We start from the raw sequence: 14534 nt of genomic DNA, 5'->3' as shown, positions 1-14534 counted from the left end.
CTGACAACAGCTTTTTACTGATCCTCTGTTTGAACAGATGTAATACAAGGAGGCCTCAGGGACATCGGACAGCAACAGGGGCGCAGGCAGCAGTGCATTGGGAATAGCGTTACCCAGGGTTTTCAGAACCCAAAGCAGTGGTAACATAATAGTTTCACGCCAGTCAGTGTCAGGAATAAATCAATGGGAACACAGCGCTTCCAGCTGATGAAAATTGATACAAGTCAGTGTGCTCTTATCTAAAACTATAATTTATTAGATTTATGCACACACAGACATAAGCAATAGGCTTAGAACATCCCATATAATTACCTAGAATCTGAGATGGTATGTTAGAGGGCTTTCCCTTCACCCTCTCCCATGGTTCTTGTCACATAGACAGAAAGCAGAAGACCAGAAGTCCGAAGCGCAGACAATGCGATGTTTATTGAGGTTAGTTTCCAAGCAAGCATATTCCAAAGCCCTTCACACCAGTCAAGCTTATCTCTATACACCGAAAGTATCTGTTCCCCAGTGTTCCCTTCCCAGTTCTGACACCACAGAGCGTTTACCCCGTGTCCCCCTTCCCAGCTCTGACACCACAGAGCCTTGCCTGTGTCCCTGTTCCCCATTCCCGTTCCCCTCCCCTTGGCAAACATGATTCCAATTTCCCTTTCCCCCACTTCCTGTTTGACCCCAGTTTATATAGTAATATTCTCAGCTATACCTTAATCAATCATTTTACTGAAATTTAACTAACCAATCCTAATATATTGTAACATATGTTACAATACATAATTTGGGCTTGAATAGGGACTGGGAATGGCTGGCTCATTACAAAAGCAGTTTTGCCTCTCCTGGAATTGACACCTCCTCATCTATTATTGGGAGAGGACTACATCCACCCTGATTGAACTGGCCCTGTCAACACTGGTTCTCCACTTGTGAGGTAACTCCCTTCTCTTCATGTGTCATTATATAATGCCTGCATCTGTAATTTTCATTCCATGCATCTGAAGAAGTGAGGTTTTTTACCCACGAAAGCTTACGCCCAAATAAATCTGTTAGTCTTCAAGGTGCCACCGGATTCCTTGTTGATATTGTAACATAATTCTTTAATCAATTATATCCCACTATCCTAATTAACTTATACCCAGCAAAATTAATTATATGGCAGACAGAAACAATTAGAGAACCAGACAGATTAACAATAGAAAAGTGGGGGCCATAAAAATAAAACAATACAGAAATTAGGGTTTCACAACCACAACCATTGATAAGTGATTTCTTGCCTGACAGGATGCTATCAAACTAAGTTTTCTTTAACCATCTTAAGATCTCTTTCTTTATCTGCTGGTGATGGGCACTATCAGGACAGGATCGTCTTCCTAACAGCCCAGTGCCACATTATTTCAATGTGACTGGTTTGGAATATGAGGATGGCTGGTTGCTTCCTCACTGGGGAGTAAGGTGTCAGGAAAGAGTCTAATAGGATAGCTTCAGAGAACTGCTCCAAAGTACGCTCTATTATCTAGTCTTTTTATAACTTTACAAAACACACAGTGAGTGGCTCTCAAACTTTTTTACTGATGACCCCTTTCACAAAGCAAACCTCTGAGTGCGATCCCCCTTATACATTAAAAACACTTTAAAATATATTTAACACATTATAAATGCTGGAGGCAAAGCGGGGCTTGGGGTGGAGGCTGAAGCTCGCGACCCCCCATGTAATAACCTCACGACCCCCTGAAGGGTCCTGACCCCCAGTTTGAGAACCCCTGCTCTACCGGATCATCACCTCTCCTAACTTCAGTAAACTACTTATCAACAAACATTCCTAACAATCTTAGTCATAATAAGCTTCTCTCTCAAAGGCGTCCAAATTCAAGGTTTTCATCCACTTATTTTCTTTCAGTCTCAATATGTTGACTCTTTTCTCCTCGCCTCCCATTCTAATTAGCAGAAACTGCAAACCTACAGGTAACTTTGACCTTGCTTCCAGGAGCTCTGCTTCTTCAAATTACCCTTAACTATGTGGTGTTCTGTTTTATTAATTCATGCTGGCTGAATGCACACAACATGGTTGCAATTAGCGTGACCAAAATCTGGGGTACACAGCTCCCCCACAAATCTGGGGCAACATTAGCATTCTCTCTCAGTTTTGCTTTGGCACATTCATGCCCTCTGGCTAGTTTATGAAGCACTTTCCTTTCCTAGCCTTCAGACAAGGACGTTTCCAACTCACTGCTCCCTATAGATTCTGCCATAGCAACACATGCTCCTCAGCATGCCACCACAACAGGCCAAGGTGCTTCCTGGTGGCAAACAGTTGGATCTGAAATGAGGGGCATTGGAAACTGAAACAAAGTACCCCAGCTCACAGTCCTTGCCCTGGCACATGACTACATCTAAAAGCTTTTCATGATCTTCCTTGTGCCAAATATAGAGGCCAGGGACATTTCTCAGTGGTAAAATGATGGGGCCAAATTGGGCTTTCTTGCATCTGTGAAAATTGTGAGTAAAGGAACCCCACTAACATCACTGGAATCTTGCTGGTTTTATGCCAGTTTAAATGAAAGCAGGATTTGACTCTTTGGGTCCTTTATGCTGATCGTTTGCATTCAAGCCCTCAGGCTTTGAGGTCACTGTGTGCTTCCTTTCCCTCAGACAAAATGGGCCGAAGAAGAGTGGGCTGGGAAATCAACATTTATAGATAGACTACCAAAGCACTACTAGAATGCAGCTGCTTCTGGGGTGTATGGCAGCAGCTAATTAGCACAGAACACAATACACAACCATGAGGAGAGAGGATATTTTGACCAAGAGGCAGTGGCTAGTGCACCGGGACTCAGGAGACCTGCATTATTGCCACAGCTCCGCTGCTGACCTGCTGTAGAAATCACCGTGCCTCAGTTTCCCCTCCCACTCTTTGTGTATTTAGCTGGTCAGCTCTTTGGGACTGTCTCTTATATGTCCGTACAGCACCTAGCACAATAAGACCTCAGTTTCAATTGAGGTCTCTAGCTGCTACCATAATATAAATATTAAATAATAATAAGCAAGTTCTCCAGGGTAAATCCTTAACCTTACAAAAGTGCTCTGGAATCCAATAACTGTGGATTATAAAGTCTCATCCAATGGACCCACAGACATAGTAACACACACACACACACAATGCTGGAAGGGCTGCATTGCATCTTCCTGGAAATTCTAGTCTAGTCTACATAGATTCTTATATCGTGCTCATCACCATAGTATCAGAGCATCTTCCAGTAGCACACAAAGCGACAACATGCTTTAGACACAAACTGAACTATGCTGTGGACTGTAGTATCTAATCTCTCTCACGCTCTCCTGCCCAGATTCCCCTTCTCCAGTGGTAGCCCAAGGCCGATTTGCAAACGCAGCATTAGCGAGCGAGGAGTTTCAGTGGACAGCTCCCCACACGCCTCAGCTGCATCACATGAGAGAACCCCCATCCACCCTGAGTCCTCAGTCATCCTGGCAGCTCTTCTGCCGGCCTGTGCTGCACCTCCACCCCCTGATCCCCCTGAAGTCAATGGCGGAACTCCCAGAGACTTCAGTGGGAGCAGGGTTTGCACAGCTGCTGTCTGTTTCCTTTCCTAGTCCGTCACCTCTTTAAGGCTGAGCTTGTGTTTCCGTATTAGGTTCTGCACTGGCAGCATGTGAAACAGTAACCAGCCTTACGCAAAACTAAAGCTACTTAAGCGCAGTCATGGGAAATCAGGAACTCCATGTACTAGGGCTGTTGATTAATCGCAGTTAACTCACATGATTAACTCAAAAAAATTAATCACGATTAATCAGAGTTTTAATCGCATTGTGAAACAACAGAATACCAATTGAATTTGATTTAAAAAATTTGGATGTTTTTCTACATTTTCAAAGATATTGATTTCAATTACAACACAGAATACAAAGTGTACAGTGCTCACTTTATATTGTTATTATTGTTTTTATTGTTATATTGTTATTGCCAAAGAGTCACAGTAATACGTCAGCAGCCCCCCATCAGCTCCCCCACCCCACTCCCAGTGCCTCCTGCCCACCAGCAGCCCCGCCGATCAGCACCTCCTGCTCCCTCTCTGCATCTCCTGATCAACTGTTTCGTGGCATGCAGGAGGCTCTGGAGGGGAGTGAGGGCACTGCAGGCTGAGGGGAGGGGGCGGAAAGGAGTGGAGGGCAGGGCCTGTGGCAGAGCCAGGGGTTGAGCAGTGAGCACCCCCGGCACATTGGAAAGTTGGTGCCAGTAGCTCCAGCCCCGGAGTTGGTGCCTATATAAGGAGCCGCATATTCTGAAAAGCCGCATGTGGCTCCGGAGCCACAGGTTGGCCACCCCTGCTTTAGCGCATCTGACATGTAAATGTCTTGCGACGCTGGCTACAACAGTGCCATGTGAATGCCTGTTCTTACTTTCAGGTGATATTGTAAACAAGAAACGGGCAGCATTATCTTCTGCAAATGTAAACAAACTTGTTTCTCTGAGCGATTGGCTGAACGAGAAGTAGGACTTAGTGGACTTGTAGGCTCTAAAGTTTTACATTCTTTTGTTTTTGAATGCAGTTATTTTTTTGTACATAATTCTATATTTGTAAGTTCAATTTTCATGATAAAGAGTTTGCACCACAGTACTAGTATTAGGTGAATTGAAAAATACTATTTCTTTTGTTTTTTACAGTGCAAGTATTTGTAATAAAAAATAAATATAAAGTGAACACTGTACACTTTGTATTCTGTGTTGTAATTGAAATCAATATACACCTCTACCCCGATATAACACGGTCCTCTGAAGCCAAAAAATCTCACCGCATTATAGGTGAAACCACATTGTATCCAGAGGTTAAAGTAAGCCGGTACGGTCAGGTACGGCGTACCGGCAAGCGCCAGTACACCGTGCCGGACTGGACTGGCTTCCCCGGCGATGATTTAAAGGACCCGGTGCTCCAGCCGCTGCAGGGAGCCCGGGACCCTTTACATCACCACCGGAGCTCCGGCAGTGGGGTTCGGGTGGTGATTTAAAGGGCCCGGGGCTCCACACGAATTCGGATATAACGCGGTAAAGCAGAGGGGCTCGGACGGCGCTTTAAAGGGCCCGGAACACCCCTCTGCTTTACCGGGTTATACCCAAATTCGTGTTATATCGGGTCACGTTATATCGGGGTAGAGGTATATTTGAAAATGTAGAAAACATCCAAAAATATTTACATATATGGTATTCTGTTATTGTTTAACAGCACGATTAATTGTTTTAATTGCGTGACTAATCGCAATCAATTTTTTTAATCGATTGAGAGCCCTACCACGTACTATTCCACTGGTTAGGGTAGTCTTGGATAGGAACAGAGCCAGAGCCTCAGGACATCTATGCGATGGTAATAGCGTGTAAATACAGAGCGCAAACAGGATCTTTACCTCCTTCACAGCAACCACATTTTGGCCTACTATCCCCATGCCAAGAATCTCAAAGCCTATTGCAAACATCAGGGAATGAAGCTGCCCACATCCCCTTGCCAGCTAGTCAAGAATCGGCATCGCCATTACAGCTGTGCAAAGAAAGGTCATTCTGTGCTGCAGAAGATTTCCTAATAGGAACAAAAGGGGGGATTTAATCCATTGTTTTCAATGGGAGCTGCTAAGTGCTTAGCTGTTTTGAAATTGGGGCAGAAATGGATCACTGAGAGGTTAATTTCCTCCTTTATACCCGAGTAGCAATTGGTGTGTGATGATAAGGTTGTGATACCACAAACAAACAGCTGGGCTCAATCTTCACTCAACGAAAAGGAATTTGACTCTTTACAGTTTATTCGCAATAATACATTTAGAGAGCACTGATTGTTACCCACAAGCCAAAAGCAAGCTACGGCTATATGCAAGGTACATTAAGAATGATTCAATTTGTCCATATGAACTCAGCCTGATTCCAACAGTGTCCAGGAGAGAAGATTTAGACAGGAAAGGGAATGTCTTCATCCGGTTCTGGTGAGGCCTGGTTTGGCTAGGCTGATGGGGCAAAGCCTACTCTGTTGTTAGCCATATCAAAGACAGAATAATATTCCCTAAGGAAGATGTTACCCAGGATCCAGATTGGTTGCTCATTCTGAGAAGATACATAAGTGGTCTCAACCGCAACTCTGCAGTAGCCATTGTTCTGTAAGAGGGAAAAAAAGATAGACACGTTTCTAGGGCTGTGTAGGCTGCACTCTATAGTGCCAGTGGAATTTTTAGGAGCTTCGCAATGGTTTTGATGGGAGCAGGAGCAGGCCCCCATAAGCTCGCATTGTTGGAATGCAAACACCCCATCGTTTTTTAAGTGCTGTTAGAAATGACAGGCAAACAGAGCTGCAGTGTGGTGGGGTGAAGGGGGAAAGGTCTCTGCCTTTGCACAGAAGCTCTGACTCCCTATTGGGAAACCATGCATGGTTCATTGTCACTGTAAGATAGAAGTTGGGTTTGCCTTTAAAGTAATACATACGTTGAGGATGTAGACGGAGGGGGGCAGCGGGAACTGGGATCCGTTGATGATGAAGGTGATGGTCGGCATGTTCTGGACATTGCTGCAGTCAGCCAGGTACTGTGAAAGAAAAGAACAAGAGGGGGTTAAGACAGTAACAACCTAGAGCAGAGGCTGCTCCCAACAGAGGAGAATGGCCACTATATGGTATCTACCGTTCCACCCAGCTGAGGTAGAAATTAGAGCTGGGAGAAGCATTTTGCTGAAAAATGCAGTTTCAGGTGGACCAAAACTATTCGTGAACTTGACCTGATAGTTTCAGCTGTGGAAAGTTTTTCAGGGCCAGGAAACCATGTGCCAATGCTCAGACATGTGTTCCCTCTTTATAACTTTTAGCCCCATGGTGAAGGCCCTTTCCTGGGTGGTGGGAAATTTACATTCAAATCCCCACCCAGTAGCACGGACTTGACCTCAGATCTCTCCTGTGCCAAGTGAGTGCTCTACCCACTAAGCTATTGCGGGGTGTGTTTCTCTCAGCCTCTCCTGTTGAAGCTGTTCCATTTCAACATGAGAATCAGGCAGAGAGCGATTTAAATCTCTTTGGCACTATAAATATTTAAGCTTTTATACAAAGGGGAACAAGCTTCAACAGAAGCAATTGGGAGCAACCCAGCCCTGTAAGCCTGTGACTTGACTCACCCCTATACTAAACGAGCCTTGATCAGCCACTAAAACTGAGAAAAAATTACTCCAGTGCTTAAGGCATCCCCACCTCAGGAATGCCCCTACCAAGAGTTATAACACCAAGGGCTGTAAAGTAGAGACACCTAGGCGCTGGGAAGTTTTAGGGAGGATACAGAAAGACTCCAACAAATGGTGAAATAGATCAGATAAGCTCTGACCAGAGAATTTATGCTGACCATCTGCACAAACAAAGAAGGTCATAAATAAGTGACAATTCGGGCATGAAAGATAAAGTGCAAAAAAAGATTTGAGCAGGGAGAAGGAAACATAGGTGCCAGTGCACAACAGGTTACATTTTGCTACCTAGGGGGATCGAATAACGTTATAGGTTTAGTGAAGTTAAAGGCGGTCGCTAGTTTTACCTATGTAATGCGAATAAAAAGCAATGCTCTTTGGGAACCAGAGCTAGAACTCTGACCCCTCTGCACGACCGTGACGTGCAGAGCCATCAACCGGCACCCCCCTGAGTGAAGCCTGACTGGGTGAAGTTTGTCTGTATATTGGGAGTGGCGAGCATAAGAGATTGGCTTGGCATATGTGTTCTCTGTACGTTGCTAATAAATAGAAGTTCAGAGCACAGCTGTGTAAGGCTCTTCACTGGGAAAAGCTCCCGCAGACCCGTATGGCCCTGAGCACCGTGGGTAAGGGCGGGTACTTCAATTGACCAGGTTTTCCTTGAGCCCCGTGAGTAAGGGTAGGTGCTTTACACCCTAAGCCCTTGGTAGGGAAAAGGTGGGGATACCTAAATTAACCGGGTCACGCCATGAGCCCTTGTAGCATATAGGCGCAGTCAGGGCCGGCTCCAGGCACCAGCGAAGGAAGCAGGTGCTTGGGGCGGCCAATGGAGAGGGGCAGCACGTCCAGGTCTTCGGTGGCAATTTGGCGGCGGGTCCCTCAGTCCCTCTCGGAGCGAAGGACCCGCCGCTGAATTGCCACTGAAGAATGAAGCAGCGCAGTAGAGCTGCCGCTGAAGTGCCGCCGATCGTGGCTTTATCTTTTTTTATTTATTTATTTCGCTTCGCCGCTTGGGGCAGCAAAAAAGCTGGAGCCGGCCCTGGGCGCAGTGGCCTAGATTTTTGCAGGTAACAGCCCAGAATAGCCTGGCCCTGGTGGTTAGAGCACTCCCTGGGAGAGAAGAAAATCTGATTTCAGGACCCTGCTCCAGAGCAGCGATTCAGACCTGGGGCTCTCCCATTCCTTAACCATGGGGCTACAGATTATGAAGGGAAACGCTCACACCAGGTTTGATGGCCTGACATGAACTTTACCAATCTGCTGAAAAATGACAACCATTTTTGGAACAGAACCAAATATTTCCCCCAAATTTTTGGTTGTCTGGAGAAACTGCAAAACCAGTTATTCACACAGCTCTAGTAGAAACCCCTCTGCAGCACTCTGCCATTACATGGGCAGCAATTCACCAGCCTCACACATGCTCTTCTGCCTGACGTGTGGCCACCCGCAATGGTACGCCCACTTGGCCTGCTTCAGAGCTCATGCTGACTTTACACTGAGACAGCTCTTCAGGGTGTGTAAGTCAACATCGCTCCAAAGCTATGCCCATTTACACCAACTAATGATCTGGCCCAATTGCTTCTGATTTACACTGGGGAAAGGGAGATCAGAAGCTCTCTCCCCATATTCAGGGGAGACTTTCTGTTCCCCAGATGTAGTTAATGCTGTAACCAGCTTTAAACTTCTGGTTTAAATCCCTGAGGTCCTCTAGGAACCCTTGTATGATCACCCAAAAGCCCATCAGTCTCATCTTCTTGTGTCTTGGATTCCTCGTGTCAGGCATTGCAAAATCCCTCACAGACGTCCTCGGCAGCATGACAAGGCACCTGTTGCTCCTACCTCTCCACTGGATTCCTGAGCACCCACAGCCTGCAGGAAGTCCCCCATGTACTGCTCTGGGATGGTGAGCAGAAACGTCCCGGTGTCCACAATGCCCTGGCAGCCTTGACTGCACCAGCCAGTCGCCTGTTGTCCAATAGCGAACCTAAGGAGGGAAACCCAACAGACTTCACTGTGCACGCCAGCCACGAGAATGCCTCTGATGCAGGCTGAGCCAAGAGCACAAGGCTTCAGATACTCCGTAACGTGCAGTTCAGTGACCCGTATTCTATACAGTCAAGCACTGTCACTGGCCCCGATTCAGCAAAGGACGGTTGCACATGCTTCACTTTCAGTGCTTGCTTATCTCCCTCTCTCTTCAGCAAAGCACTTAAGCATGCCCCTATCTCTAAGTAGCTGCTTCAGGACTTAAGACGTGTTTAAAAATAAAGCTTAAGAGCTTTGCTGAATTGGGGCCTACGATAGGCGCTTTTAGCATTACTTGAACCAAAACCCTGGATTCAAAGTCTTTTGAGAGTGACTGAAATCCAGACCCAACCTTTATCCTGGGCCAAGATCAGACCTTGTGTAAGTAATAATCTCTCTAGGCTAGCTAGAGAATGAGACAAAATTCCTCCTTTGTTCAGCCTCCAGCACAGAAAAGTTGAGTTCACCAAAGGCCGCTGACTTCACTAATTGCAGCTGGAAATATCTGCCCATGGACAATAAGGAGGAAAGACTCACTCCCATGTTAATAAAGCGGGGGTTGCAAACAAAACTTACTCTTCAATACCAATCTTCCAGTAAACTTCTTGGGTAACAGGTACCCAGGTAATCTGGCCAGAGAACAGTTCGATGTCAACGCCGCCCAAGATGACTTCCCCTCCGTAATCATACGTTGGTTGCCTGGAAACACAAATAGTTAAAATATCAGACAGGGATCAGATTCTGCCCTGTGGAGCATGGGGCGTAAAATACATGTGCATGGGGGTCTGGGTGATGGATCGACAGTAAGAAGTCTAAGGGGTAAATATATGGTGAGAGAGAGAGATGGAAATTTAGACCGAAAATACATAGGAGGGGTGAGAGAGAGAGATCTTACCGTGAGAAATAGAAACTGAATATGGGTTCAGTAAGCTGGCCCTGCTCCAGTATCTCCTGCATAAGTGTCTTGTACCCCGGTATGGCTACGGGAGGATAAGCCATTCCCAAAATCCCATCAAAATACGTATAATAGAAGGGGCTGCTAGGCTCATCCTGACTCAGACCAAATTCCTGGTTCTCAATGGCGATGTTCTGGATCTACCGGGGAAGAAAACCATTGCTCTCAGATAGAATTTTATTCTAAATGTTGACAACGAAAACAAGTAACCATTTCATTCTCAAGCGTGGTTGACACTCAAGACAGTCCGATAAAGCACATCATTAGGGTTAGATGCCGATCTAATGCTTCTCTAAGCAGCTGCATATACTCCATATGGGGTGGGAGTCAGTTGAGACAGTGTCTCAATCAGAGAAGAAAATTCAAGGCACAGCAAAATTGGAGCAAAATAAAAAAACCCATAGCCTAATAATGGTCAGTATAGCTAGTGTTATTCCTAACTGACCTATGCACTGGTTAACTCAAGGCTTGTCTACACGAGAAAGTTGCATAAGTTTAACTTAAATCATTTTTTAAACCAGTTCAGCTAAACTGGTGCAAACTCCTTTGTAGAAGCTCTTCTCTCGATTTAAGAGTGGCTTTGTGTCACTTTGCTTAAAGAAGCTAACCCACTCTTATGTTCCTGATCAACTTCAATGACACCAAAATAAGCCACTCAAAACAACACAAGGGCATCCACACCGGGGTTTGCACCGATTTTACTAAATCGGTTTAAACTCACATCTTAAGTTAAAACTGGTGCAAGTTTCTCATGTACACAAGCCCTTATTATGTCCTGCATTAACAGGGTCTGATTAACAATATAAAAATCATATGTACAGGACCAAATTCACTGCTGGTGTCACAACACGGATGCCAGTGGAATTTAGCTCATAAAGTGTCCTCAGATAAATGTCTCCAAGCCCACTGCAGTTAAACTAGAAAGACGGATCACATATTCCTGCTGCTATGTGGGGTACACGCTTCAGTAAATTGCATTCAAAACAAGACTTTATTATCCACAACCCCACATGTTTTTAATCCCAATGCCCTCTGACGGTGCCGGAGACACAGCTCAAATGACAACGCGTGATGGGGGTGGCGCAAATTTCACTTACTGTCACCGTGTCGTAACCTAAAACCACAGTCACGTCTCCAAACCCATAGTCCAGGGTGTAGGTCTCTCCAATGTTGGAAAAGGTGGATGACTGGTTGGGGTTGAACCTTGCATGATTGGCTAGATTAAAAACAAGATTGCAACATCATGGTCATTCTCTTTGGTGGCTGCAATGTGATTTGAGCCGGTCCCATTCAACTGCAGACTGAGTGCCCTGACGAGGCAGCATTTCCCCAACAGCTGACATGGAGTGAAAGAACAGGACCGGGAGTTCTTATATGACAGAGCAAAGCACTGATATTAAGCCAGATAACCTCAGACTTTTTTTAATGCCCATCTTCTTTATTTACCTATCTTGTACCGGTAACCATAACATTTAAGAATTATGGACCAGATCCTCAACTGGTATAAATAAGTGTCGCTCTATTGAAGTCAATTTATACCAGCTAAAGCTCTGGGTAATAGTTATGCCATTCATAGCATTTGTTGTCTCCCAGCATGACTGCTTAAACTTTAGTATAACACTACAGTATTCTACCGTGCAGTATCTCAGCTGTAGAGTTCTGGACTACCATGTTAGAATACTGTAGTACCTTTTATAAGGAAAGAGTGATCCATACGGTATTCCAGGCTTAGAAAAGAGCTCTAGGAGACTAGCAGATATCTTAGTATGACATTCACAAATACTGTCTGAGAGGATCATTTTTGATTTGGAAGATGCTGCATCTTCTTACCTAGTTGGAATTTGACTCTGCTTCTCAGGAGCAATGCGCCCAGGACATGCATCTACTGAATAGTTAACAGCTGAGCAGTACTCACAGCAGGCCTCAGTCTGGCAGTACGTAGATGGAACCCACAGGTTGGAGGAGCCGGTGTCGAAGAGAACCAAGAAGTTCTGGGGCGGGGTTCCAATGCTGATCTCTCCAAAGTAGAAGGACTGCAAAGAGAGAAGACGTGTGGGCAGGGGGATTCCTTTGTGCTCGTAAACAGATTCCAACATTTTGACTTCTCTAGCATCTTCCAATTGAAGATGTCAAAGGTCTTTACAGCCTTTAAGGAATTAAGCTCCACAGGGGTGGTCCATTATTTTGCATATGGGGGAATTGAGGTATGAAGAAGAGAAGAGACTTGCCCAATTCACCCAGCAAGTCAGTCGCAGAGACAAGAACAGAACTGTGACTTCTCAACTCCCAGTCTTGCACTAGAACCGTACGCCCAGTCTCTGGAGAAGACACATTATGTGTCCCAGGGAATACAAAGCAAACACTTGGGAGTGATAAAGTGGGAGTGGGAGGAAGCAGGGCAACCTCGACTCTGCTTTTTCTCCAAATGGAAATACAATTGGAAGCAGAACTTGTGTGTTCATTGTATTCCATTAGATTTTTTCATCCAAACCACTTCAAAATAGTTACAGATTTCCAAGGACTGAAAAGAGGGATCTATTGACTTGTGACCACAGAAGTACATAGATTGACTAGGTAATAAGGAAGGAAAGGAGGCTAGCAAGACTACATAAAGAAAGGAGAGAGGGAGAGAGCCTTAATACTCACATCCAGGTAGTTGGCTATTGGTACATCAACGACATTGTAATTATTGAAGTGGTACTTCCTGGCAGGATCAACTTTGTGATGCTTCAGAAAATCCTCCAGAACTCCTTTCTCCTTCATCACCTCTCGCATAGACTTTCCTTTCTTCAGAGTGACTCTGCACAGAACAAGAGCAGCTCAGGAAATGGTTCATCCTCCCAAGCATCTCTCATGTTGTTCCTCTCTGTATCCTGCCATCATGCCGTTCCTTCCTCTTAAGTACCTCTTACAGATCAGTGCGTTACCACTCAAAGTGAGAACGCCTGAGCAGAGGCAGAAATATATTTACAAATATCATACAATTAATAGTACTTTGTAAGGAACATAAGGACATGACTTAGCAGAATACAGAATGCTGATTTATTTACTATGTGGGTACTTCCAGAACAGATATTGTAGTGAGGAGTGCGTAGAATACTCACTTCACCAGCCCTTCTGAGAGCTGGAGACAAACCAGAGTCAGGATGAGCCACTTCATGGTGCTCGATTTCTCCACCAACAGCTCCTGATCAGAACACGTCGATCACTGCCGCAAAACTAGGCTGACGCATCTAATCTACAATCCCTACTTTTATATCCTGGGCACTGCCCCCTACTCCATTATCCGCTGGCACCCAAATTCCCATATCACAGTGCTCACTCAGTGTCAACACTTGGTGTATTTTATTTCTCCGTGAAGTATGAAGATGTTTGTTTCTTTTGTCGGGAGCTGAGATTGTAAAGCAATTAGCACTTTTGACAGCAAGATCAAACAATTAAGATCTGCTCAGAAGCAAACAAAAGAAAGGTGTTGTCAAAATGTCAACACACTGGAGCGTTATCTGTTTGCTTCGAAACTTCCCTGCCAAAAATGAAGAAATCCATCGCTGGCTGCAATGAATGGAAATTTGATACAGTTCTCTCTTTTTGACCCTAGTGGTTAGCCAAAATTCAAGGCCTAGCTGATTGTTTTGCTTAGGAGAAGAAAGTCATGTTGGAGTCAGGTATTTCTTTGATGCAATCTGGTTCACTTACAAAGACTGTACAAAGTCCTATTTCCTTGAAAACAACAGGAATCAAACATCAGGAGAAAGTTTCTTTGCTCACAGTTCCAAGCCCCTTTCTAGCTAGCACTTAGCCCCCAAATCTCCCTCTTTCTAGGCTCTGTCTCAGAGCCACGCTCCCAGGCCTTTCCTGAATTTGTTTCTGTGGTGTTTCTCTTCTTCCCTCACACACACAGACACACCACTCCAGTCCAATCGATCCCCCGGTCCTGAGTTTATCGGATCACAGTTAGAGCTGTGTGAATAACTGATTTTTTTAGATCACTGGATGTACCCAAAAAAATATTTTGGGTCAAAGTGCATTGTTCAACCCAAAACAAAGCCTTTGGTTTTGCTTTTGAGCTTTTTTTTAAATAAAAACAAACTAGGAGTACATTTCTAAACAAAATTTGTTGTGAATCACTCAAAAAGCTTCATTTATAAAATGTCATAACTAAACACTCGGGTTTTTTTTTATTTTTTCAACTGAAACAATTTGGTGAGTTTGAAACAAATTTTCAAAACGTTTTGGTTTTGAAACAAATCTGCATTTTTTGTGGAAAAATTCCAGCCAAAAAATCCTGCTCTGCTGTGATCGCAACAGAACTCCCTTTGGGCCTCAAAGCTGGCTCCTACTCCC

General features: G+C 44.8%; 1 protein-coding gene across 1 annotated transcript; it reads right to left on the bottom strand.

The window, feature by feature from the left end:
* Positions 1-5831: 5831 nt before the first annotated feature.
* On the bottom strand, positions 5832-13350 carry LOC101944509 (pepsin B-like). Its single transcript, XM_005308295.4, has 9 exons — positions 13295-13350; positions 12837-12990; positions 12106-12223; positions 11288-11406; positions 10131-10330; positions 9812-9934; positions 9050-9194; positions 6473-6571; positions 5832-6148 (listed from the first exon to the last, which is right to left on the bottom strand). Exons 1-9 carry the CDS (start codon positions 13348-13350, stop codon positions 5996-5998), a joined length of 1167 nt encoding a protein of 388 aa, XP_005308352.2. The 3' UTR covers positions 5832-5995.
* Between the last annotated feature and the right edge of the window lie 1184 nt (positions 13351-14534).

This window comes from Chrysemys picta, chromosome 4 (assembly GCF_011386835.1).
Source record: "Chrysemys picta bellii isolate R12L10 chromosome 4, ASM1138683v2, whole genome shotgun sequence".
Taxonomy (NCBI): Eukaryota; Metazoa; Chordata; order Testudines; family Emydidae; genus Chrysemys; species Chrysemys picta.
The sequence above is the reverse complement of the archived record's forward strand: the minus strand, read 5'-3'. Positions and strand labels throughout refer to the sequence as shown.